At 38.0% G+C, this 27,651-nt stretch overlaps 1 protein-coding gene across 3 annotated transcripts in view; it reads left to right on the forward strand.

The window, feature by feature from the left end:
* The window catches only part of UTRN (utrophin), a 516,343-nt gene that overhangs the window by 87,109 nt on the left and 401,583 nt on the right, over positions 1-27,651 (forward strand). For 2 of the 3 annotated variants that reach the window (XM_055266343.2, XM_055266390.2), the window contains exons 8-18: positions 36-202; positions 4,558-4,761; positions 6,074-6,255; positions 7,248-7,398; positions 8,856-8,975; positions 12,790-12,891; positions 15,718-15,825; positions 16,108-16,287; positions 17,118-17,287; positions 21,330-21,453; positions 24,835-24,922. In XM_055266343.2, the coding sequence (XP_055122318.1) occupies positions 36-202; positions 4,558-4,761; positions 6,074-6,255; positions 7,248-7,398; positions 8,856-8,975; positions 12,790-12,891; positions 15,718-15,825; positions 16,108-16,287; positions 17,118-17,287; positions 21,330-21,453; positions 24,835-24,922 (1,596 nt within the window). The remainder of the gene's footprint in view (positions 1-35; positions 203-4,557; positions 4,762-6,073; positions 6,256-7,247; positions 7,399-8,855; positions 8,976-12,789; positions 12,892-15,717; positions 15,826-16,107; positions 16,288-17,117; positions 17,288-21,329; positions 21,454-24,834; positions 24,923-27,651) is intronic. The other variant, XM_055266360.2, reaches the window with a different exon arrangement.

The following is a 27,651-nucleotide window of genomic DNA, read 5'->3' on the forward strand; positions in this document are numbered from 1 at the left end:
AATTTAAGCTGGTTCTTATATTCTTCCACTTTTAGATGTTGCCGTTCAGCTTCCTGACAAGAAATCCATAATTATGTATTTAACATCTTTGTTTGAGGTGCTACCTCAGCAAGTCACTATAGATGCCATCCGTGAGGTAGAGACACTCCCAAGGAAATATAAGAAAGAATGTGAAGAAGAAGCAATTAATATACCGGTACAGGTAACATTTTATTAAGGTGTTTGGCTTGCCATATTTGGTTTCTCCTAGGTACTAGATAAAAACACTTTCAGAGGGTTTTTCTCTTGACTGAGAACATCTTGGTTTCTCAGCTTACATTTGCATAAGAAGTTCAGCTTAGCAGTTAGCATTCTGTCACATATGTGTAATAGAAAAACATAACTCAATGGACTTTATTAAGAAGGAAAATACCTTATTTCACCCAGCAAAACTGGGCTGTTGATCATGCTGCTGCATGACATGCTGAGAATCTATGTTTTCACATCATCTGGTTGCCAGCTTTTATTTCTGTCATGTGCTAAAGATGGTTTTTCTCATATCAGCCTAGTTTTTTTCTATGTACTAATTGTCTTTCTTTTTTTGCCATTGAAAAAAGATTTTTTTTCCATTATGTATCTCACAAGGGCTATCAAAATGTAAGCCTTATTTTCCCTTTCCTTTAGGAGGAGTAATGTGTGGTAAACTACTTGGTGAGCTTTTCATGAAGGGATTATGATGATTTCATTCATCAGGATATAAATGAATTTTTAAAGAGAGAAATAAAATCATAATTTATTTTCTTCCTTAGTTATACTGTTTGAACCAAACCATATTTAATCTCATTCTGTTTTAGTCTAGCCAGTCCTTATAATTCATAAGATGAGAGAATCTTAAGAATTGGACCTTAGAAGTCACTTGATTCAACATTCTAGTGACCAAGCAACCAAGACGTACATGTAGATTTCAAAATTATAAGAACTACATTTCAGAGAGAAAGAAAGCGTGGCTCTGGACCTTAAATTCATCCTGTTGCTACTTGTTTTGGGTTGTTACTTAAACTCTCAATCACAGTTTTGTCTGCAAAATGTGGTTAAAATCACCAACTTCATAAAGATAATGAATTCAAAGTGTCTAAAATGACATTAATAAATACTCAACAAGCAACAGCTATCATTATTATCATTTTTCTTCTTGATTTGTTTTGGCATTCTCATTTAACAGATTTCTTCAAAAAATATTATTTAATTCCCATATTATGATACTAGTCTTGAATTGACATAGCATCTTTGTTTTCCTTCCTCTGAGATTCAGAGAATTTACTTATTATTTTAAATTTTCTTTGGGTAATATGTACCAATCCTTTTATTTCCTCCATTTCAAAAATAGCATGATTTATAGAAAAAGAAAAAAATTTATTGAAAAGAAAGGATTGAGAAACGAGGCCTGATTGTGAACCCAGGGCTCTCTTTTGTAGTGAATATCAAATGATGCTGAGGAAAATTCCTAATTTACTATAACTGAAAAAAATGCTAGGAAGCATTTGCCTCTAAAAGTGTAGTTATTATTCTACATTAATGATGCACCTTTTTAGTTGGCTCAGATGATCTTCTGAGTTTGTTACAGGGTTTTAGATTCATTTCCTTATTGCATTTTGTTAGAAGGGGGAGATATTTTATTTAGTTCTTATAGTTAAGGACCTTCTCTCTTAAAAAGGAAGGAGACTTCATTTACTTTTCATGATGTGTTCATAAAATAATCACTTCTGTTTAGGGCTCAGGGTGTCATGATAAGAACTTCAGAAAGCATTTGCTATTTGATTAAGTGCAAGTGTATTAACACCAACCTCTTCATTTGCAAGCTTTCATTAGTGTCTTAGAGACTGAATTACGTTAATTGAAAACTAAAATGTGATCAAATTTTAATCATCTCTCTGACATAGCTTGCCATCCGCTACTCTTCTAATAGCCAGACTTCTTCTGCCCTGTTCTTTCTACAAACATACGCTGGTGGTCAGTGAATAATTGCTGCATTTCTCTTTAAATATCCATGAGTTGAAAGTTTTCTTATGTGTTTGAATTAATACTGTCTGAACATTTGTGTTTAGATAGTGCCTTCCTTCTCAACCTCATGGATGCTGGTGCCTATCTCAGTGACCTTTGGCTGGTCACTAACTTTCCTTGTTCTTAGATATTCTCATTATAGTATAGAGGTTTGGAGCTAAATGATCTCCAGGGGTTATTTTAGCTCTACAGTTTTAGGATTTTTGGTCCATAACTTAACTCATTTCTCTTTCTCTGTCTTTGGCACCATCTGTCTTTTAATTATCCACTGTTTCCACTCTGTGCTGATTGGTTCATTTCTTAACTCACATATTCAGTTTCCTGGATTCTTCAAGTCTTCCTCCAAAATGTCTTTTGTGTGTGTTTTCATTTTATTCCAGCCTTCATACTCATTAAAGACTTCATTTTCTCCCATAGTTTACAAGATGTGGCCTACCTCTGCTACTCTGCTCTGCAGTTAGAGTGGACTTTTTCCACTTGTCCCCCAAGATTCTTGTTCGTGCAGGTTCCCCTCTGTTAAATGCTTCTCCACCCACCATTATATGGCAGGCTGCACATTTTTCCTCAGTTTAAATGGAGCCTTTTCAGAGAAGTCTTTTCTGATTAATCTATCAAAATACAACTCTCTGTCTCTCTCTCTCTGTCACTCTGTCACTCTGTCTTGGTTTCTTACTATCACAGTATTTTTGTAAGCTGTGTTAAGAATTTTAAATTGTATCTTAAGAGCACTGGGAAAGCCAGTGAAAGGTTTTCAGCAGGTACTACATCTTATGATGGGATTACATTTTTGAAAGATCATTCTGGCTGCTGTGTGAGAAATGGACTGTGGATTGTGAAGGTGAGAGTGTTTGGTGGGGGAAAACAGGAAAGTAAAGACACTTGTTAGCAGGTATTCCAGTTCAGAAGATGGATGTAGGTGGTCGTGGAAATGGAAAGGTCTGGATGGATTTGAGATAAGTTTTGAAGGAAGGTCAAAATTAACTTACGTAGTACATGTGGAAGATGAAGGAGAGAGAAGCCGGGGCTGGCTCCCAGGTTGGTAGCTGGAGTACCTAGTTGCAGGGAGGAGCCATCTACTGAGATGGAGAAGCCTGAGGAGGAACAAGCTTTGGAAGAAAGTGAAGGGTTTGAATATGGACATGGTTTAATATGCTAGGAGGCGCTGAAGTGGAGATGTGAAAAAGTGGGGATATGAGAGTTTGGAATCCAGACTCCTAGGTGGTTCTAGATGGATCTTTAAATCCAATAGGAGTAGATTAGATTACTCAGACAGAGTATATAGAGGGGAGAAAAAAGAGCCTAGAACTTAATTTTGAGGAGATTCATTACTTATGAGTCAGCAGCTGCTGTTGAACCAGGAGGAAACCAGGGCAGTGTCACAGAAGCAGGGAAAGAAGCTTCTGAAAGCTGAAGTTGCTCAGCCTTGAGGAGTGCTACTGAGGGCTGAAGCAAGGAACATGGGTGGCCAGCTCTCTGGGCTTACAAATCTGGTTTAGATTTGTTGTTCGAGCAGTTATCATCAAAAATACTCTAGTTTGTTGGTTAATTATATGGTTACCCTGAAGATGATGCTAGAAAGGTCCGTTTGGCAATGGGAAGGTTATTGATGACATTGGTAAAAGCCTTTTCAGTTGAGTCATGGGGCAAATAGCAAGTTGAAGTTAAAGGGAATGTTACCAAACCGTAGCTGTTAAATACTTGAGCATTTTTTGTATTGTTCTCTATACATTTCTGTACGTTTGAAATATTCTACTCAAAAATTATGCATGAGAGTTGATAAAGTAGAGACAGAATGTAGGCAAGTCTTAAAGAAGTCTTGCTCTGAAAGGGAACAAAAGAACTAGGGAGAGTCAATTTGGTTATAAGCTCTTAAAGTATGTATGGAAATACTCAGTTATTTAGAAAGAGGTTGAAAGAAATTTATTCCATGAGCCCTAAAAGGCCATCAGATAAACCAGAGGGCAACTGCCTAAGAAAAATACAATCAGTACAACAGCCTGTGTGGCTGTCTTTTAGTGTCTAAAATGCAATGCTAAAATGCAGTTCAGCAAGAGCAATTTACCTAAGGGTCAAAGCAGAATTCTCACCTTTCTTTTTCTTTAAATTACAGGAAAGTCTTAACACGTTCCAATTCCTCTACGAAACTTTCTTGACTGTTTTAGCCTTTGTTGAACTCAAATATCATGCCTTGTTGGGACCATGGCATTTACTTTTCTAATAGCTGTTTTTCAATTTCTGTTCAGAAGTGATTCATGTGGGTTCTCTGTCCCTAACTATATTAGAATCTCCTTGAGTACAGAATTCATGAGTGCATGCTGCTTTTATACTCTTTGCTACCCTAGCGCAGTTACTGCATGCTTCTGACTCATTCATGGCAGTGCCCATTTGGCTCCTGAGAATTGGATTAGTGCCTAAGACAGAGTGGTGTCTACTTTGGGTTCGCCATACACTGTGAGTTTGCTGAACACCTCTTGATTTCATGATAAGTGTGGGTTTTTCTTGGCATCGTTTTTACAGAGTACAGCACCCGAGGAGGAGCATGAGAGTCCCCGAGCTGAAACCCCCAGCACTGTCACTGAGGTTGACATGGATCTGGACAGCTATCAGATAGCACTGGAGGAGGTGCTGACCTGGTTGCTTTCTGCCGAGGACACTTTCCAGGAGCAGGATGATATTTCTGATGATGTTGAAGAAGTCAAAGACCAGTTTGCAACCCATGAAGTAAATATCTGTAGTTTCTTAGCAGGGTGTGTCCCCTATGGGACCTGAGCCTTAATCAGGGACTCTACTCTCCTATTTGTTATCTGCCGAATTCTGTTCTTTGGAAAGGTCAATGGTTTATTTCAGGAACAGTGATATTTAAATAGTGCTTTGTTACAAAATTGGTATGGGTGATTAAACTGTGCTTCAGAATTAGATTTTAGATTTTAGTCTCCTTGTGTGTTTTGGAGAGCCACTGATGAAAATCATTGCATAGTACTGCTCAGTTCTGAAGTGCATTGTTATATTTCAAAAGCAAAGGAGTGAACCAATACACCAAATCTTTAAGATTTGAGTGTTCCCTAGGAAATGATTATTCTTTTTAATTGCATGATTAAACAAATGTCATACCCAGGGTTCCTGTATTTTTTTATATCATAAAAGTTTCCTGCCCCTTTGAGGACATACTATATTGCAGCATAGTGAATTTCACTATATGGAGATTTCTTTTCGTTAAATTTTTCTTTTGTATCGGTATGTTAATTGACAGATATTATTTATTGTTTTGGATAGAAAATAATATAAGTGGTAATATCTTTTAAACAGTTCCTCTTGGGTGAGTATGATATTTTATTTTTTATATATATATAATATATATTATATATATATATAATTTTTTTTTAACAGAGTCTTACTCTGTCACCCAGGCTGGAGTGCAGTGGCGCGATCTTGGCTCACTGCAACTTCTACCTCCTGGCTTCAAGCGATTCTCGTGCCTCAGCCTTCCAAGTAACTGAGACCACAAACATGTGCCACCACACCTGGCTAATTTTTTGTATTTTTGGTTAGAGACGGGGTTTCACCATGTTGTCCAGGCTGGTCTTGAACTCCTGGCCTAGGTGATCCACCTGCCTCAGCCTCCCAAAGTGCTGGTATTATAGGTGTGAGCCACCACACTTGGCCTTTTATTTATTATATTTATTTAGAATTCCATGTTCATGATCGATGAGTAGCATAGTCAGCATTTACTTTAAAATAGCTGGTAGTATCAGATGCAACATTGCTTGCTTTGAGCTATTTCTCTTTTAACTTATGGCAGGTGTTTATTCCTATTTTCAGAGCTTAAAAAATGGGGTCAATGTCTATTTTATTTGCGCTCTACTAGGCTACCTTTTTCTGCATCACTGGCATTTAGGTTAGGCATTAGTAATTTGTTCAGTTTTCTTTCTTTCTTTCTTTCTTTCTTTCTTTCTTTCTTTCTTTCTTTCTTTCTTTCTTTCTTTTTTTTTTTTGCACTGAGTAGCTCACAAATTATAACAATGTCCCTTTCTAGGCTTTTATGATGGAACTGACTGCACACCAGAGCAGTGTGGGCAGCGTCCTGCAGGCAGGCAACCAACTGATAACACAAGGAACTCTGTCAGACGAAGAGGAATTTGAGATTCAGGAACAGATGACCCTGCTGAATGCTAGATGGGAGGCTCTTAGGGTGGAGAGTATGGACAGACAGTCCCGGTGAGTGGAAAGCCAAGAAATGCACTTAATTCCACAGGCTGCTTTGCGCAGTTGAGCTCTAGTAGATGTCTGCATGTCTGTGAAAGCAAGATGATTACAGAACTTGCCTTGGAAAAGTAAGACTCTATGGGAAATATTGCTGGAATTCTGCATGATCTTTGTTTCCCCTTTGATATGTTAGCCATACCAAAAGGTAAAAGTTGGAATACAGAACTTAACAAAAAGGGAAAAGAGGACAGGCGTGGTGGCTTGTGCCTGTAATCCCAGCACTTGGGAGGCCGATGCGGGTGGATCACTTGAGGCCAGGAGTTTGAGACCAGCCTGGGCCACATGGCGAAACTCCGTCTCTACTAAAAATACAAAAATTAGCTGGGCATGGTGGCCCACGCCTGTAATCCTAGCTATTTGGGAGGTTGAGGTATGAGGATCGCTTGAACTCAGGAGATGGAGATTGCAGCGAGCTGAGATTCAGCCACTGCACTCCAGCCTGGGTAACAAAGTGAGACTGTTTCCAAAAAAAGGAAAAGGCATTTCATATGGGCAGTTACTTATTTGCAATATTAAAATCAGCTAAACATTAACTTGGTGTGAAGACAGGACTATGTAGCATTGATCTATTTTTCCATTTTGTGACTTTTATTTTAAAGCTTTCTCATGGTTTATTTTACTTCATGTATTGTGTCTTAAGGAGCAAACTGCATTCATTGCCGCTTCCGCCTATTTAATAAGCAGGAATTCCTGATTGAAGAAACAATGATTCTGATATGAATACAGGGTGCTGCTATTTGCATTCTTTGTCTGCATTTAAGGAACTCCATTTAGGAAAAAATAAAAGTTTACTTTCCTGGCTTCTATATTTAAAGACTAAATGCTACCTTGAATGTTTAGATAAGGTGTCTTCCCTTGCCCTGTATCTCCGGTGCCCAGAATGTATATTTGACTTTGCAAAGGGAAAAGGCTTATAGGAATAATGCTGTGCTCCCCACGGACAGGCTGCACGACGTGCTGATGGAACTGCAGAAGAAGCAACTGCAGCAGCTCTCTGCCTGGTTAACACTCACAGAGGAGCGCATTCAGAAGATGGAAACTTGCCCCCTGGACGATGATGTAAAATCTCTACAAAAGCTGCTAGAAGAACATAAAGTAAATCTGTCTCATATTTCTTTTATACCTTATCAAATATGAAAGAGCAGCACTTAGCATCTCAAAGGCTGATGACGTCTATCATTAACATGAAGTTGGGACACTTCTTCAGGGTTCTCTTCATTTAGCAGCTCACAGGGTGGAATTGATGGGGATGAGACTTTTCTGAGCCAGGGATAAAAGGGCAGGGTAAAATTTTATATGTGATATGCAGTTTTCTTATGAAAGTACGTAGCTTTCGTACAACTGGAGAAGGGTTCTTTTGACCCTGTAAGTGGCTGAGAACCCAAGCATGTTGTCGTTCACGTGGTGTGTGGGTGAAGAGCAAATTCTTCGTCTCTGATCCAGGAAAGCGGCAGGCTTTAAAGTTAGGAACCAAAATTGGGTGGGCAATTTAATTTGGTCACAAGTTTAGGAGATAAACTTTTCATAGTCAAGATAAGGAAAGATAGAATAAAATATGCTCTCTGTAAATTGAAGACTTTTATTGATCAGTGAAACATTGAGGTAACTGATATGTAAAACTTTAGGGATACATTAAACACAACTCTGAGAAGCATTTGAGAACGTTATTGATAGTGTTTAAATAAATTTTCTTTCTTTTCTTTTTTTTTTTTTTTTTTTGAGATGGAGTCTCGCTCTGTCACCCAGGCTGGAGTGCAGTGGGAAAATCTCAGCTCACTGCAACCTCTGCCTCCTGGGTTCAAGGAATTCTCCCACCTCAGCCTCCCAAGTAGCTGGGACTATAGGCGTGTGCCACCATGCCCAGCTAATTTTTTGTATTTTTGGTAAAGTTGGGGTTTCACCATGTTGGCCAGGCTGGTCTTGAACTCCTGAACTCAAGTGATCTGCCTTCCTTGGGTTCCCAAAGTGCTGGGATTACAGGTGTGAGCCACCACGCCCAGCCTATACATTTTCTGTACACATGTATCCAATTGACTATGCTCTTCCCATGGAAAAGGTGAGAGAATCTAAGGTGTCCATAGTTCCTTAACTGCTTTACTGGGTAGCTAATCAGAGTAACTTTTGACTATCATGTAGCATTCTACTTATCTCTTTATACTGTCCTACACTAGATAAAATGATCTCTGACTTGGTTTATTTAAGCGCTGGACTTTTTTGCTTTACCACTTCTACATTTTTGTATTAATTCCTAGTATGGGCACTCAACTCCTTTATGCTATAAATTCTGAGGGAGGGCCAGAACTCGAATAAAAGTGGTGATATCTCCATTTGCAGTCTGTTATAACACTGCATCCTCAAACTGCCTTTGTTGATAATGGAATATAAGGATGTATAGTAGGATTAGTTTCATTAGTAGAACACCTAGGGTAATGATTGGAAATTTAAATATGATGCCTCATTAACTGTCCTTAATTACTATTGACAACTGAGTGCATTTTAAATAGGTAAATGGGAAAGTAGAAATAATGGTTTATCTTAATTTTTTTCTCTAGAGTTTGCAAAGTGATCTTGAGGCTGAACAGGTGAAAGTAAATTCACTAACTCACATGGTGGTCATTGTTGATGAAAACAGTGGTGAGAGTGCTACAGCTATCCTAGAAGACCAGTTACAGGTAAGGGTGCTGTAAAGTTGGATAATCCTGAGGGACCTGTGGTCTGAGACCCAATTACATATTGCCCTTGTTCTTCATGTCCTTTCTCATTCTTTATCCAGAAGGATAGAAAAACCTACCTTTGATTGTACTTCCCAGTTGGGGTTCTACAGTGTGTGGGCTACAGGAGTACCCAAGTATCGATTCCTTTACTTCAGCTCTTGGGGTGAATGAGTGGGGTTGGTTGCAGTCCCCAGCTTCCTTGTGCATAATGACAAGATTTGGAAGCACAGTGTATTAGTCTGTTTTCACACTACTGATAAAGACATACCTGAGACTGGGAAGAAAAAAAGGTTTAAGGGACTTACAGTTCCATGAGGCTGGGGAGACCTCACAATCATGGTGGAAGGGAAGGAGGAGCAAGTCACATTTTACATAGATGGTGGCAGGCAAAGAGAGAGAGCTTGTGCAGGGAAACTCCCTTTTTTAAAACCATCAGATCTCATGAGACTTACTCACTATCACAAGAACAGCAAGAGAAAGACCTGCCCCCATGAATCAATTACCTCCCACTGGGTTCCTCACTTGAAATGTAGGAATTGTGGGAGTTACAGTTCAAGATGAGACTTGGATGGGGACACAAGCAAACCATGTCATTGCGCCCCTGGCCACTCCCAAATCTTATGTCCTCACATTTCACAACCAATCGTGCTTTCCCAACACCACCCCCAAAGTCTTAACTTATTTCAGCATCAACTCAAAAGTCCGCAGTCCAAAGTCTTATCTCAGACAAGGCAAGTCCCTTCTGCCTATGAGCCTGCAAAGTCAAAAGCAAGTTAGTTACTTCCTAGATACAATGGGGGTACAGGCAAAGAGTAAATACATCTGTTCCAAATGGGAGAAATTGGCCAAAACAAAAGGGCTACAGTCCCCATTCAAGTATGAAATCTGGTGGGGCAGTGAAATCTTAAAGTTCCAAAATGATCTCCTTTGATTTCATGTTTCACATCCAGGTCACGCTTATGCAAGAGGTAGGTTCCCATGGTCTTGGGCAGCACTGCCCCTGTGGCTTTGCAGGAAATAGCCCCCTCCTGGTTGCTTTCATGGGCCAGTGTTGTGTGTCTGTGGCTTTTCCAGGTGCACGGTGCAAGCTGTCAGTGGATCTACCACCCTGGGGTCTGGAGGACAGTGGCCTTCTTCTCACCGCTCCACTAGGTGGTGCCCCAGTAGGGACTCTGTTTGGGCCACATTTCCCTTCTGCACTGCCCTAGCAGAGGTTCTCCATGAGAGCCCCACCCCTGCAGCAAACCTCCGCCTGGACATCCAGGTGTTTCCATACATCCTCTGAAATCTAGGTGGATGTTCCCAAACCTCAATTCTTGACCTCTGTGTACCTGCAGGCTCAACACCACATGGAAGCTGCCAAGGCTTGTGGCTTGCACCTTCTGAAGCCATGGCCCGAGCTGTACCTTTGCCCCTTTTAGTCATGGCTGGAGCAGCTGGGATGCAGGGCACCAAGTACCTACGCACAAGGCATGGGGACCCTGAGCCCAACCCACAAAACCATTTTTTCCTCGCAGGCCTCTGGGCTTGTGATGGGAGGGGCTGATGTGAAGACCTCTGACATGCCTGGAGATGTTTTCCCCATTGTCTTGGTGATTGACTTTTGCCTCTTTGTTACTTATGTAAATTTCTGCAGCCAGCTTGAATTTCTCCTCAGAAAATGAGATTTTCTTTTCTATTGCATTGTCAGGTTGCAAATTTCTCAAACTTTTATGATCTGTTTCCTTTATAAAACTGAATGCCTTTAACAGCACCCAAGTCATCTCCTGAATGCTTTGCTGCTTAGAAATTTCTTCCACAGGTACCCTAAATTTTCCCACATTTTTCTGACTTCTTCTGAGCTCTCCAAATGTTTCCAACCTCTACCTGTTACTCAGTTCCAAAGTCACTTCTACATTTTGGGGTATCTTTTCAACAGCACCCCACTCTACTGGTACCAATTTACTATATTAGTCCATTTTCATGCTGCTGATAAAGACATACCTGAGACTGGGAAGAAAAAGAGGTTTAATGGACTTACAGTTCCACATCGCTGGGGAGGCCTCACAATCATGGCAGAAGGGAAGGAGGAGCAAGTCATGTCTTACATGCATGGTGGCAGGCAAAGAGAGAGAGCTTGTGCAGGGAAACTCCCTTTTATAAAACCATCAGATCTCATGAGACTTATTCACTATAATGAGAACAGTACAGGAAAGACCTGCCCCCATGCTTCAATTACCTCCCACCAAGTTCCTCTCAGAAAGTGTGGGAATTGTGGTAGTTATAATGCAAGATGAGATTTGGATGGAGACACAGGCAAACCATATCACACAGGAACTGATCTTATTCAGTGATCCACTGACTTCTTCTCAGAAGCACTTGAGGAGCTTGTTAAAATGTAGATTCCTAGGCTCTACCCACTACCTAAATCTAGGTGAGGGAGGGATGCAGTGAATTTGCAATGTGAGAAAAATTATGTGCATAGTAAAGTTTGAGAATTTCACCTAGTAGGATTCAATATCTCAGTGTTTTTGGTAGATTAATATGTGAATTTCAACAACAGTTTTGGAAACCTCCCATAATTGCTTCTTTTTGCACAAAGGCAATAGCGGATCTTTACAAGTCTTTAACAAATAAATTTATTGGTATTTCATTTGAACAATACTTGGATTTTCTGGTAAGACGTTGCCAATTTATTTAAATATGGTGCCTCATTAAGTGAGGAAATCCAAACTGTAATTTCATCACGTGAGGTCCTTTTGCTTTTGTAATATTTGGTCAGCCAGTGGTACTAAGACTTATATGCAGTAGTTAGTTATTATAACCTGAGAGCTAAGTATTCATGCCTTGACTATTTAGCAGTAAGGAATCTGAGATTCAGAGAGGTTAAGTAGTCCTCCTGAGATTTAAATAGACAATGAGTTATCATACTGAGACTGGAAATCTATCTTCTGGCTCTTAAGTTTTCTCCCCCTTTGTACTATGAAAAGCTTATTCTCATATTAAGTATCAAAATAGTATAGTATGAATTAAATAATTCTTGTTCACATGTATATAGTACAAAAATAAATTTTAACATTTGTTGACCATTATTTATAAAATTGTAATAAAATGATTTTGGGAGAAAATAATCATGAAGAGTGATTTTTTATAATTAATAAAATTTATTTAGTATTGCTGATACTAGTAAGATTCTGTTGCTAGTTTATGTAACTTATGGGGAATTTTTTTATGGATCACATAATGTAAACAGAACAAATCATTTGATTTTTTTATAGTCTTGTAAAAATTCTCTTATTCAAAACAGTTTTTATAAGTTAAACATTTTTCATAATTTTGGTACTACAGATAAAAATTTTCTTGGCATGTAAAAGAGAGTTAAGGAATATAACAGACATGCTGGTTTTTTTAGCTAAAAATTTGAAAAATTTGAAGCACAAAAAGTATATATGTTTGTTTTATTTTTTAATAATATGTAAAAATGTCATATTCTCATAAAAACCACAATGAAATAGAAAGAGCAGGTTTGGAGTCAAAGATTCAGAGGATAGAGTTCTAGTTATGTTAGTTTCTAGCTATGTAAAATCATTTGTTCAATTCTATGGAAATTAGTTTTTCTGATTCATACATTTCTAGGCCTAGTCTGTATTATTTTAAAGCAATTTTTATAAAAATACTTTTTATAAGTTGTTATGCTATAATAAAGAACAATGGAAATCGTGAATTTCTTCAAGGATTGTGGTAACTCTCTCTTAAGGCTGTGTCGACAAAGGGTGGTTTCTCCTTTTTCTAGAAACTTGGTGAGCGCTGGACAGCAGTATGCCGTTGGACTGAAGAACGCTGGAATAGGTTACAAGAAATCAATATATTGTGGCAGGAATTATTGGAAGAACAGGTATGAAACTGTTTTCCATAAGGGGCAAAATAAATGGTGAAAAGTAACCCATCTTTTATTGTGACATTAGAATAAATTTGCCTTGTTTACTTTTCTTTGAAAGGAAAATATATAAATAATTATTTTAAAGATCAAATTTCTATCCAGTTTATAACTGATCATGAAGCTTATTCACAGAGATTATGTCATTTGGCTCCATTAATTTGACCTGTTTTCAATTACTTGGAATGTTAGTACTTAGATATGCTATTTTCATGATTTATTTGACATTATAGTTATTAGTAGATTTGTGTTGGGTGATGTATTTGAATTTGTATCAACACAATGCCTAGCATATAGTTTGTGCTCAGTAAATAATGAGTAATGAATCCACTCAACATATTGTGAACTTTAATTCCCTAGATTTTTTCTTGATTTTTAACAAGTATTGAAATTAATGAGAAAATATTATTTAGCAACACCTTTGATTTAACACTGGGTTAATTGCATATTTTTTTCACTGTCATCACAGCGAATGAACCTGTTGTACAAAAGCTGCCACCTTAATTTTTCAATAGGAGTGGTGGCTCTTTGCCCATTCTCTGTCTTTCCAGAAAAGCAACCATTGAAACAAAATACAAAACTTTTCTCCCCAAATGCCAAGCAATTGTGGTTTTAAAAAATAAGTAGATACTGGCCAGGCAGGGTGACTCACGCCTGTAATCCCAGCACTTTGGGAGGCTGAGGCGGGTGGATCACTTGAAGTCAAGAGTTCGAGACTAGCCCGGCCAACATAGTGAAACCCTGTCTCCACTAAAAATATAAAAATAAGCCAGTCGTGGTGGTGGGTACCTGTAATCCCAGCTGCTCAGGAAGCTGAGGCAGGAGAATTGCTGGAACCCAGGAGGTGGACGTTGCAGTGAGCCGAGATAGTGCCATTGCACTCTAGCCTGGGAGACAAGAGTGAGACTCTCTCTCAAAAAAAAAAAGCAAATACTCTATTCCCACATCTCTCAGTGTCCATTTTTATTCTTTTAAATGCATTTTATTTCCATCTATAAGAAGCAACTATATTCTCTTCAGGGGAAAAAACTCAAGTGTATGATGTTTTGTGGCTTACTATATATGGTGGCAGATAGTACATCTTAAAAAGTAGGTTGCAGAATTTGTCCAAATATAAATTGTTAATGACTACTTCCCCCTCCCTCAATCTGTGGTCATATTTTTCTTCTTAGGAATCACAAAAGGGACCTGATTCTGATTTCTGAAATGTTTACATTTCGCTTTACAAATATTTACATTTCACTTTATAAATATTTACGTTTATTGTGAACCTTGTATTTAGGCCAAAAAGTCTCATAGAATAGTTAAAATTTTACTTCAGTAATGACAGGAGAAAGGCTGGGCACAGTGGATCACGCTTGTAATCCCAGCACTTTGGGAGGCCGAGGCGCGCGGATCACTTGAGGTCAGACCAACATGGTGAAACCCGTCTCTACTAAAAATACAAAAAATTAGCCAGGCCTGTGGTGGGCACCTGTAATCCCAGCCACTCGGGAGGCTATGGAGGCAGGAGAATCGCTTGAACCTAGGAGGCAGAGGTTGTAGTGATCTGAGATGGCACCACTGCACTCCAGTCTGGGTGACAGAGTGAGACTCTGTCTCAAAAAATAAAAATAATAGTAATAGTAATAATTGCAGTAGAGGACATTGATTGCTATAGAAAACCATTGTGTTACTCTTCTATCCAGTAAACTAATTGCAAATTTGGAAATAATTTTAATTTGATGATAAAAAATAGTTTAAAAATAGAGTACTAGTATTTCAGTCACTTGTATCACTTTAGGTTTTAAACTGACCTTTCATCATGTTCTACAATGATCTGACATTTTAACTACACCTTTTGTGTGTGTGTGTAGTATCTACATGTTCTGTCTTGTGGCATCATTATTCATGTGCATATCTTACCAGCCTCACTAGATTGAGGACAATATCCATTGGGGGGTGAAATATAGAGGCAAGGAATAGTTGTTAAATATTTAATTGATAAATAATATCACTGAGAAAGAATTGATTCCATTGCAAATACAGAACCAAGTTTTTTTCCTCCCTACTAAATAGAAAAGGGTTTCTGCCCTAAATGCTACATTTTGGGAAAAATTATCACAGTGTAGCTACAGTTGTTTTCCATCCCTTCTTCAGGATTATCTCTCTACATGATTGAATATCCTCTGCTTAGAAGACATGCATTGTTGGCCAATGAAGTTTAAAAATCTTTATATGGGCTTTGGGCGATCTTCAGACTCCCTCCTTTAATCATAACTGCTGTTGAACCTTCAATGCTAGTGTGGATTTCCTACATGATGCCATGGAAAGACCATTGGTTTTGGAGTGTGGACCCTGGACCCAGCTCTGCCATTAACTAGCCAAGTGATCTGGGACATGTAACTTGACTTCTCTTTCCTTCCTTTCTAAAATGAGGTGCTGGGACAAGACAATCTCTGAGCTTTCTTCTGCCTCTAGAAAGTTAAAATGTAATTCCTTTGGAGACTTATGTAGTTGGATTTTCCCTTTTCCCTCCACCTATCTCCTTGAAAATTAGGTTTCATTCCCTGGGTATGAGGCTAATGTCAGATTGTTCTGTTACAAATCTGAGAAGGAAAATATTTTAAAGAAAGGTATCTTTCTGGGTCATTTGTCCCTCAGACTTAGGTGTTTGAAGGCCTTCTTATCCCCAGGTAAGGGTGAAGCCTCTAATAAAATAAAAGTTAGAAATTTGGATGCATGATTTAATTGAATTACCAAATGATTCTGCAGATAAAGTTCAACTTTTGTTATTACTTGTAGTGCTTGTTGAAAGCTTGGTTAACCGAAAAAGAAGAGGCTTTAAATAAAGTCCAGACAAGCAACTTCAAAGACCAAAAGGAACTAAGTGTCAGTGTTCGACGTCTGGCTGTAAGTGTTGGGGTTGTCAGCATATGTGTTGTAAGCCTATGATCCCTTAATGTTTTATAGCTAATGGTTAATACAATTTAGTGAATGCAGATTACAGCTCATTACCTAGCATTAGACTGCTGCCCTGTAACAATCTGGAACCACGAGTCTTACCTTTTAGCATAGTGAACTGCAAAGCATGTACATTTTACTATAAAATATACATGTTTAAAATTCTTGGCTGGGGAAGGAAAGATAAAGTCCTGTTAAAAAGAGTCATCTAATAAATATCTGAAATACTAGATTTTGAAGGAAGACATGGAAATGAAGCGTCAAACATTAGATCAGCTGAGTGAGATTGGCCAGGATGTGGGACAATTACTTGATAATTCCGAGGCATCTAAGAAGATCAACAGTGACTCAGAGGAACTGACTCAAAGATGGGATTCTTTGGTTCAGAGACTAGAAGATTCCTCCAACCAGGTACTTTTTGATTTGGATCATATGTTGTGCCACGAAGTAAACATTTAAAGTTTAAATGTTCAGGTTAGTTTTAATTTGTATGAAATAAAAGAGTAGTAGACAAACTAAGAAGTTGGTTCCTTATACCTGATGAAAAATTGACACATGAAAATCACCTTCAGTTTTCTAAAGTAAGTTTTAATAGATTGTCTTAATATCCTGTAATTTAATTCATAGTAACTGATTACACTTAGCCAATAATCTTAACATCTTCAATCTTAAGTAATCTTATTAATCTTAAAAATATTTTAATGAATTAGTCAAACATAAAACATTGGTTTGTAGACAGATATTCTTAGCAGCATTATTTATAATAGCCAAAAAGTGGAACAACTCAAATATCCATACACAGATGAATGGATAAACAAAATGTGGTGTATGCATACAATATTATCTGATAATACAAAAGAATGAAGTATTGACACATGCTACAACATAGATGAATCTTGAAAACACTATGCTAAGTATAAGAAGCCAATCGCAAGATTATATGCACTATGATTCCATTCATAGGAAATGTCCACAAGGGAAAAAATCCACAGAGACAGAAAGTAAATGCGTGGTTGCCACTGGTGGGAGTGGGGAATGGGGAGTGATGGTTTATGGGTATGAGATTGCTTTTTGGGGTGATAAAATGTTCTGGAGACAGAGTGTGAGGATGATTATACAACAGTATAAATGTACTAATAACCATTAAGTTATATATTTCAAAGAAAGAATTTTATAGCATGTGAATTATATCTCAGTGAAGCGGTTACAAAAATTGAAATTTTGGATGGCTTTTATTTCAGGTGACTCAGGCTGTAGCAAAGCTGGGGATGTCTCAGATTCCTCAGAAGGACCTTTTGGAGACTGTTCGTGTAAGAGAACAAGCAACTACAAAAAAATCTAAGCAGGAACTGCCTCCTCCTCCTCCCCCAAAGAAGAGACAGATCCATGTGGATATTGAAGTTAAGAAAAAGTGAGAAGAGATAGAGAAATTGTTCAATCCAATATTGCACATACTGTATTTTCTACTTGGTACCTATTTTGTACTAATCATTAATCATAGGCAAATCTAGACATAATAATAATTATTATTATTAAAAGTCAACTACTGAACCACTCACTGCCCCTATCTTCTGAATATTCTAGTTGGCACTAGCTAAGCATCTAAATTTTCTTGGATGATTTTGTGTTTTTATCCTATGTTCAATTGGGAGAACTTTGTGATTGAACCTTTCTTTCTTTCTTTCCCGTCATTCTCCTTGGAAGGATATGATTGTCCATGACTGTCTTTTTATTCTTTCTTTCACTGTCACAACTTGACAATTTTGCTTTAGGTAGACATCCGTATTCTTGGTGAATCTCTTTCCTCCTCTCACTGTTAAAAAGTACTTAATTTAGGGAAATAATTCATTTCTAGTGTCCTTTTTTCTCCCCTTTCTCCCTTATTCTTTTTCATGTTTTGTTGTTTCCTTTGTTATTTTCTTTGTCAGATTAATTAACATATTCTTTGTATTTGGCTTAAAGATCCATCTTTGTCATAAAATATTTCTTTTAGTCTTATTGATTCAAAAGAAAACTCAGGATCTCTAGAAGAAGAATAATCACAGCTGACATATATTGAGCTTTTATTGATGTCAGCTATTCTCTTCAACTATACTGTGTGCAGGTACTGTACCTGACATAACTACAGCAGGTAATCCTCAAAACAGTCTTTGAGTAGTACTGTTATTCTCTCCCTCTTACAGTAGAATCTCATGCTTGGGTAAATTGGCAATTATTTTGGGCCTGAATAAAAATTATATGCTTTCTCCAGCTTAGCTTTTGTTAGACAAAGCAGCATTCCAATATTACCAGATGGTTTTTATTTTGATAATAAGTCTGTGTTTCTGCCTCTTAATAGCATCTCCTTGTAGGACCAGTGTACCTCCGAGTTGCAAGCAGCAGCTATGGAACCTTTACTTTTGGAGCCAAGACAGCACAGGAAAAAAATGCTCCTAATGTTAATATGAGCATAGATCTCACATTTCCTCAGTGGATATTATCTGCCAGGTATATCTGGCAGTGTGTCTCTCCAATACTGACTTTGTGCATTTGGAAGCACAGAAGATTGTCAAAGACTAGAGTACATAACTGTGAAATCTTAAACACGACTGTATTGTATAGGGTACATTGTGCTGCAAGAAAGAGAATACCGTGCCCAAAGTGTCTTAAACAATGAGATCATTGGTGATCCCATATTACAAAAGTTCTGGAGGTAGGGAAGGTCTGTTTTAATGGAAGGGTGTGGTTCAGCAACCCCCCATCTGCAGTCTCTTGTCATTCTTGTCATTCTAAGGCTTTTACCCTTAGCCTTGTCTTATTAGCAGACTCCTGCCCTGCTGTCCCTGATCCCCGGGTGCATGGGAAGTTGAAACTATCTGGCCTTTCGAGTCTCTGTAGTTGTGTTTTGGGGACTGCAACAGCAAGGAAGAATTATGGAGAGGGGGTGTCTGTCGTGTGGGCAACCAGCTGCGAGGACTACAGTTATCGACTCCATCACTTGACTGAGGCAGACATTCCTTCAGTGAATTCTTGGACAAATAGAGGCTTGAATACATCCATTCATTACAGTTAAATCTCATTATTAGAAAGGTCATTTTTATGCTCACATTCTGCCCCGTCTAAGTCTACCTACATGTGCTAGCTCTTTTGGAGGGATATGGAGCCACTTTTTCAATATGTGACCTCCTCAGTCTTTGAAGATAGTGTTTATATCCCAGTTTTTATTGTCATAAAGTGCAGGGGATCCTTAACCATTCTTATTAACATGGTTTCCAGACCCTTTTATATCTTCTATCTGCTCTAGAAACCACTATTAGTTTGCCTTAAAAGGGACTTAAATGGACTTAAAATGGACTACCCCAATAATCAAGGGCCTTAAATGACTGCTTAATGCCTAGTTTAAAATATATATTTAAAAAATGGTGGCTCATTTCTACTTCTCTTCCCCTGGTGCTGCTGTGGTGGTGGTTTTTACCAGCTCAGGGTACAGCGGGACAGTCATTTCCTAGAATGTAGATACCTGTTCCTGTGACCTGTGATCGTTGCGTCACTCTTGCCCATATTGAGAGCAGATGCTGACTGACTCTCCAAGGTCATTGTAAACGTGCGATTTTTAGATGGCTGTCTCTTCTCTGAAATATTAAATAGAAAGCTGCTGTTAAGATGACGGGAGGAACATATCCCTGTTTGAGCAATACCTTGACCCCAGATATTTATCTAGAGCATCACAAAATCCCTCACATATCACAGGGAAAATCTATATTGATGAAAAGATAAAATATTCATAATTCACCAGAAACACTTTAAGCAAAGTTTCTCACAAGAATCAGCAGTAACGACTTGTGCCACTGCTTAACGTACCAAGAAGCTCTGTAGGGAGGGTACTAGTTAAGAAGACAGACAGTCTTGGTTTGAATCCCAGCCTCACCCTTTGTTAGCTTTGTTACGTGGGAGAGTTACTGAAAACCTCTGTGAGCGCAGTGCCTTAATCTCTAAAGGGGATAATAATAGTGTATACTTCTTAGGGTGCTGGTGAGGATTCCTTGAGTTAATAATAGACATAAAACACTTAGAAAGCGGCCGGGTAGAAGGCCAGCAATCAGTGATCGTGGCTCCTCTTGTTCCTCCTTGCTTTGGTTTTGACCAGCCTTCTCAACTCCTCTCAAACCTGTCCTTTCGTCTTCCTTCCCACTGTTACTATCTTAGTTGTGACTCCCGTTGCTTCCACAGCCTGTTCTCGGCTCTTGTCTCTCTTTAATGCCTTCTCCTCGGTGAACACTAAAGGATAAATAGGATAAATAGAATCATGTCAGTTCCATGCATAGAACTCTCCCTTGGCTCTCAGCTGCCTTTGAGTTAAGTCCAAACTCCTTAATATGTCCTGCAGGGCCTTCCCGTAGCTGGTCCATGTGATTCTTGGCCACATCGTCAATTGTCCCTCCCTTGTGAGTTCAGTACTCATTATTCCAGACACGCCTAACTAATACTTGCAGTTTGCAAAATGTGATCTTCCCTTTCTTTGCTTTTCCTTGGCAAGGGAAACTCCTCAGTGTAATGCTGTTGTTCTCTAGGAAGCCATCCATGCCCCAATTGGATTAGAAGCCACTCCTGTGAATTCCTGGATTAGCACCTAGCAAATTCTTTTGTTATTGCCTGTTACTTTCCATTGCTTACTAGGCTAGACTAGAAGCTCCTTGGGAGCTGAGATTTGTATCTGGTTCACTTTCATATCAAGAGCCCAGCCCAATGCCTGACATTTAGTAAGGCTCAGTCATTACATATTGAACAAAAGAAGATGTTAAGTTTAGTAATGTCTGTACTTGTTCTTTGCTGATTATCTAACCAAATCTGGTTTTTATTATCTACAAGCATTTATAAAAATACAAGTGATTCTTTATAAAGGTAAAAATTGTTTTAATATATAAAGTTTTAAAAATTTTTGTTTAAGGCTGAGCATGGTGGGTCATGACTGTAATCACAGCACTTTGGGAGGCCGAGGCAGGCGGATCACGAGGTCAGCCTGGCCAACATGGTGAAACTCTGTCTCTACTAAAAATACAAAAATTAGCTGGGCATGGTAGTGGGCACCTATAATCCTAGCTACTTGGGAGGCTGAGGCAGGAGAATCGTTTGAACCCGGGAGGCAGAGGTTGCAGTGAACCGAGATCATGCCATTGCACTCAAGCCTGGGCAACAGGGCGAGACTCCATCTCGAAAAAACAACAACAACAACAGCAAATTATTTAATTATTTTCTTCAATTATTTATTAACCGTATAATATTATTACTCTTTTCATACTTTTAATTGTAAATATATGATCTTATTTTGCATGGTTACCCTATTTCTGGGTTGCTGTTTTTGGGGGAGTGATAAAAAAACATATTTCTGATAAGCATTTGAGTTGCTGTTTCTGGAGTCAAGTAAAACAATAGAAGAAAACATGACAAATGGTTACCTCTGAATCTTCAAACAGGTTTGATGCTATAAGTGCAGAGCTGTTGAACTGGATTTTGAAATCGAAAACTGCCATTCAGACCACAGAGATAAAAGAGTATATGAAGATGCAAGACACTTCCGAAATGAAAAAGAAGTTGAAGGTAAAAAACATAAACCACATATATCCTAGTGCATAAAATAGTTCATCATGCTGGATTTTCTGCTGGCATAAAGACATTATGGAATTCAAAAGCCTCCTGTAAAATAAATGTAGGCAGAAGGTAGCTTTTAGTACATTGTAGTGAATTTTGAATCCATTCATGCTAGCTGTCATCAGATCCCTATTTGGAGGAGGGTTTTTTTTCCTCTTTGTCAATCATTGAGATGTACAGTGAGTAATACTTCTTGTGGTGATCCAGTTAGTGGTACTACTTTTTAGTTAGTTTAAATCACCCTTAATCTGGTATCTAATAATTTATGACTTTATATTAACATTATGCTGAAGATGTTTTGCCTTTGGAATACAACAAACTATTTTAAATCAAAAAGTGTCTTCAATATATTTTCTTTAGAGTTGTAAAAAATAAATGCAATTAAAAGGTGTGAGATCTTAGCCCTGCCGCTTTCCATGCTTATGTGTGTTTCTGAAGAGTGTGATGGGAGCTTGCAGAGCTTTTTTGTCCTTGGTGCTCATACATCTCCTACACATTACTGCATTAACTATTTGGGCACCTGGTGTAAGTCTGCAATGGTTTTTGTATCAGCAGTGGAGTTTTATTTTAAAGAGTTTGGAGGATATTTTAAAAACAAGATGTGCATAAATATCTAAGGTTTAAGTTGGAAAGTGGTGAGTGAAATGGGAATTGAGATGAGGCTGGGATTGTTGGTGTCTTCCCTACAATCGCAAAATCCAGAGGGTGAGGTGGTCTGAGCTCGAACTTGCAAGAGGGCTTAGGGCACACCAAGCACAGGGAGCTGTTTTCTTTGTCCATAATAACCCTCCATTAAGCCCACCTTTCTGTGTGGTTGAAATGTCCCCACTCCAGGAGGCTTTCCTTAGCCTCACTAGAAAGAGTTCAGTGATTAATCTTTTGACTTCATGTGGCTTTGGCCATATCTCCACGAAAACCCTTCTTGCATTTATGCTGTTGTTTGTTTATATGTCTGCCTGTTTATGTGTCTGCCTGTGCGGGCTTAGAAATTGAAGATAATTTTCCATTGCACCTTTTTTATTCAGCACTTGGTAAAGCTCTTGTGGCTCACGGAAGAGGAGGGTGATGATTCTGGGTGGGCAGGGGGAATGGGGAAGTTGGTTGAGCTGGGAGCACCTTTATCAGAGCCTTCTCTGCACAGAGATTTGGGAAAGCCAGAAGTGGGGCCTGTGTTACATCATTTCATATGCTTCTCACAGTTCTGAAAGATGGATAGATGATTTTAATGATCACTGACCACTCAATTCTCAAAGACATTCAGGTGGCAGAAAATTTAGTAGTAACAGTGATCTTCATGGAACAAGTCCCACAAAATATTGATAAGTTAAAGTCTATCCTGTGACCCAGGAACAATTTTACTGGCAGAAACTGTCACTACATTTGGGGGGATAAAGTTTGTAAGGCATGACTGGCATTCCTTTGTGTTTCATTTAATATTTATCTAAGAGTTCATTTATTTTGCTTCAGACAAGTAGTAATAGATGCCAAAGATTTGGAAAAAAATATATAAAACAAAGAAAATGTCAGCATTACTCTAATCCCTTATTTTTCTTGCAAACTGACGAAAGATCAACTTATTATTATTATTATTATTGTTATTTAGTGAAGGAGTATCTTGTTCCAATAGATGAATTACCTGGGTGGAGAATCCGTAGTCTAGTCTCCTGCCATCTTAAGAGGTAGCAAAAAATCAACTTGTAAAAAGTGGACAATTGCCTTTTTCTCCAGTTTGATAGTGACTTTTACATTGATCCTTAGTTAGACACAAGTAATGGTGTTTCTTAGAATCTCTTGCTAATATTCCTTGATCTTTGACTATAAGAAGGTTGTTCTATCTAGTCACAATAAACTTTGTGAAAATCAAAGTAGGATAGCCGAATTTATTTGATAGCACTTAGATGTAAAGAATTTTACAATCTTCTCTGGATTGTCTGGTTGAAGTAATATGGGTTGCTCAGAAGTTTTGATTGTGTTATGATGGATACCATTTGAATAGTTAATATATAAATAATCAGTTGGGGATGGAGGAATGGGAGAAAATTCAAATACTGAGTTGTGTGCACATATACTTGTGTTTGTGTGTGTATACATGATTTTACTTGCTTCATTCTTACTAGTTCTGGAAAGAATTTTGTCTTGGGAATATCAAACTATAGAGATAAAAAAAATAATGAAATTAAGAGCCATTCCTCAAACATAAAGAACAAAATGCAGGCTGGGCTTGCCATGGCTCACGCTCATAATTCCAGCACAAGGCAGGAGGATTGCTTGAGCCCAGGAGTTTGAGACCAGCCTGGGCACCATAGGGAGACCCCTGTCTCTACAAAAAGTAAAAAAAAAAAAATATTTGCTGGGCATGAGCTTGCACTTGTAACTCCAGCTACTCGGGAGGCTGACATGGGAGGATCCCTTGAGCCCAGGAGGTTGAGGCTGCAGTGGGCCATGATTGTGTCACTGTACCCCAGCTTGGGTGACAGAGTGAGAACCTGCTTCAAAGAAAAAAAAAAAAAAGAACAAAATGTTTGGTTTGGGTTCTAAAGCATATTTTCTATTTTCATTATTTAAAAATCATATATGAAATATGATTGTGCTTGAAGTTTATGTTAAACCCTAGACTTAAAATAATGCAAACAGGTAATACTGAGCCTCAAAATATTTCTATCCATTTTTCCTGTTTTCTTTCTTTTGAGATGGGAGTTTTGCTCTGTTACCCAGGCTAGAGTGCAGTGGTGCGATCTCAGCTCACTGCAACCTCTGCCTCCCGAGTTCAAGCAATTCTCATGCCTAAGCCTCCCGAGCAGCTGGGATTATAGGCACGCGCCACCACGCTTGGCTAATTTTTGTATTTTTAGTAGAGATGGGGTTTCACCATGTTGGCCAGGCTGGTCTCAAACTCTTGACCTCTAGTGATCCACCCCCCTCAGCCTTCCAAAGTGTTGGGATTACAGGTATGAGCCACCATGCCCAGCCTATCCTTTTTTCTTGTTAGTTGATTTTTGTTCAGCAACTTCTGTCATAACACATTCAATTCTTTTGACTCAAACCATTATTTTTATGGCGTGTCATACTCAGGGTATATATGTGAATAGATATCCTGGATCTAAAACATAATTTTAATTATTTCCTTCTGATAGGAGCTTATAATTATCAGTTACATTTTTTTTTCTTATAAAAGAAACCAATGCTTTTTCGTTGCTATGATTACGTTTGAATTTACCTTTTCAGATTTAAAAAGAATGTAGGAGGGACAGTAAACTTAAACATTTAAAACAGCAACATTATATTGAGAAGAAAGTTTGCAATATTCTTATGTTGGGACTTCATTTGCAGGCATTAGGAAAAGAACAGAGAGAAAGAATCCCCAGAGCAGATGAATTAAACCAAACTGGGCAAATCCTTGTGGAGCAAATGAGAAAAGGTAAGATCCTTGATTTTTTTTCCCCATATTTTTCAGATGGTGGCATCGAATAATATTAAAGTTTGCCCTATTAAATATTTTGCTTTAATACTCGAATCCTCTTTTGGCTAGATAAATGGTTTTCAAAAATGTTTTTAGGCAGCAGAATCTTTAAAAATGAAATTTTATTCTGAAGCTGATTATAAAAAAACAGATAAAAGCAAAGTTGTTCTGATTTTATATGGGATCGGGGCTGGACACCCTGATTAGCAGAACAGTTAAAACCCACTAGCATAGTATATTTTAAAACTGTATCCTTTGGGTTTATATATTGGGAATTTGTTTTGCAGGGTGGTGCCAAAAGAAAACTTTACTTGGCAACATTTGGGAAATGAAGTTACATTAAATTCATTAAGGGTATTTGATTTTTGATAACTTTTAATGCATTATATTTGTTTACTACAGTATTTTTATAGTTAAGTTTGATAAGGTGTTACTTATATATGAAATTTTTAAATGCTCCCAAGACTTTTTTTTTTCACTGTAGCTCCCAGTGACTTAGAATAAGCTAAAGATTAATGTTCTTGGTGTGCAGTTTTGCATATGAATGTCTCTTTGTTCTAGAGAAATGTTGAAAGACATTTCTCGCACTCCATGTACATTGGTCTAATAATGGTAAGCACTTCGGAAGGCTGCTGTAGCTCTCCTTCACACCCGTACAGATACCTGTACAGAATTAGGAATATTAGTTTGACAAGAATCTTCAAAGCAGTAGCATTTAATATTTTATTGTTTGACTTTTTGTTATTGAAAATATAACTATATAAAAGCAAATAGAATACTATGATGAACTTCCTTCTGTCAGTTACCTAGTTCAATAATTGACAACATTCTGCCATTCTTGAATTATCTCTACCTTTACTGGTTCCTCAGCCTCTCAATTATTACTATTTTACAGTTTTCTTGGAAGTAAAATTTACTTACATTAAAATACATGACTTAGCTGTGCTGTTTTGACAAATAGATAAACCTGTGTAACCTACACACACACATCACTATGTAGAAAATTTCTACCTTTCCAGAAATTTCTCTTTTGGGTTAGTCACCTTCCTCCCTCCGGAAAACAACTGTTCATGTTGTTTTGACCTTAGATTATTTTGCCTCCAGCCTTTAACAAATATGTTTATTTATTTAGTATGTATACTGGATATGTGTATACACACACACACGCACACAAACATAAACACACAGAAACATATATACACACAGAAACATATATAGATATATACACATACACACAAAATATGGAATGTATATCATGTGGACAGTGTATGTCCATTTATTTTGAAATTATGCAAATGTATTATCAATCCATATATTATTAATAAAGGTTAATTTCTTTCTTTAAATAAATTAAATAGAATAGTATTTAATATTTTCTTTCAAAATCCATTCTAGCAGACTCTCTTAGTTGTCCCACCTGTGGGCATCCCACCTGGAGGTTACTCTTTCCAGTATTTACTTGAAGAGGTCCAGAGACACAAACAGATGATAACTTCCTTTGAGATGCTGGTTCATTCAATAATTATAATGCATTGGATGTTGAATTTATTTCCTTTACAAGCGTAGATTTTTTACTTCTACCTCAGCATTGTACCTGGTGACTCTGGCTTTATCTGATGTGAATATGGGATAACTTCTTGAATCTGTGTACTGAATTTACTCCCATTTCTGTCAGGTGTTCAGCAGTGTGGCAGAATTATGAAGATGGGGGAGATTTGATGTAGATGAGAAGTTGGTGCGAGGTGATGTTATAGTGAGAATAACAGTGATTGGGGGAATGGGCGAACTTGGATTCTCCTGTCCTTTTCTAGTTTCTTATCTTTGGGAAAGTCTTGGAACCCTTGTGTTTCTTTGCCTTGGTGTCTGGAAAGTGAGGGAGTTTATTAGCTGACTCTTAGCTATTAGTTTATCAGGTGACTATTAGGTTATTAGCTGACTATAGGCTTTGGTCCATAAAATTTTACCGTAAACGGGTCCTAAATAGACACATTCTGGACATTGAATTCACATGAAAGTGCTACTTGCAAAAGGCCAAAGGCAACACTGGAGAATAGGTGACATGGGGCTTTTGTCACCTAATGTATACTTGTCCAATTTCATAGGAAACCTTTTATATTTTGTATTACCATTTTTTTCAAGCATTGGTGGAATTAGAAATTCATTCATTAGAGGACCTTAATTCTTTTTTGTTTTAAAGATGCATCTGTTTAAAAATTTTTTTTAGGACAACAGTGGGAAGCTGAGGAATGGGGGAGCTGAACTGAATAAAGTCTGTATGTTTCAGTTCAGTTAGGGAGGCATGTCAAATTCTTCAGTAAAACCCAAGTTTGAATAATCATGTCACTGTTTTTCTGAAACCAGTTCCATCAGAAAGCCCACCATAGCCAATTCTGATAGGTCTTTCCTGCCTAATGCATTTTACATAAGTTTTGAGGTATCCCATAGAGCATAAAAACGTTTTTAGAATATAAAATAGTGTGAGGCGGGGCGCAGTGGCTTGCACCTGTAATCCCAGCACTTTGAGAGGTTGAGGTGGGTGGATCACGAGGTCAGGAGATCAACACCATTCTGGCCAACATGGTGAAACCCCATCTCTACTAAAAATACAAAAATTAGCTGGGCATGGTGGTATGTGCCTGTAATCTCAGCTACTCAGAAGGCTGAGGCAGGAGAATCGCCTGAACCAG

The sequence above is a fragment of the Symphalangus syndactylus genome, chromosome 2 (genome assembly GCF_028878055.3).
Source record: "Symphalangus syndactylus isolate Jambi chromosome 2, NHGRI_mSymSyn1-v2.1_pri, whole genome shotgun sequence".
In the NCBI taxonomy this organism is placed as follows: domain Eukaryota; kingdom Metazoa; phylum Chordata; class Mammalia; order Primates; family Hylobatidae; genus Symphalangus; species Symphalangus syndactylus.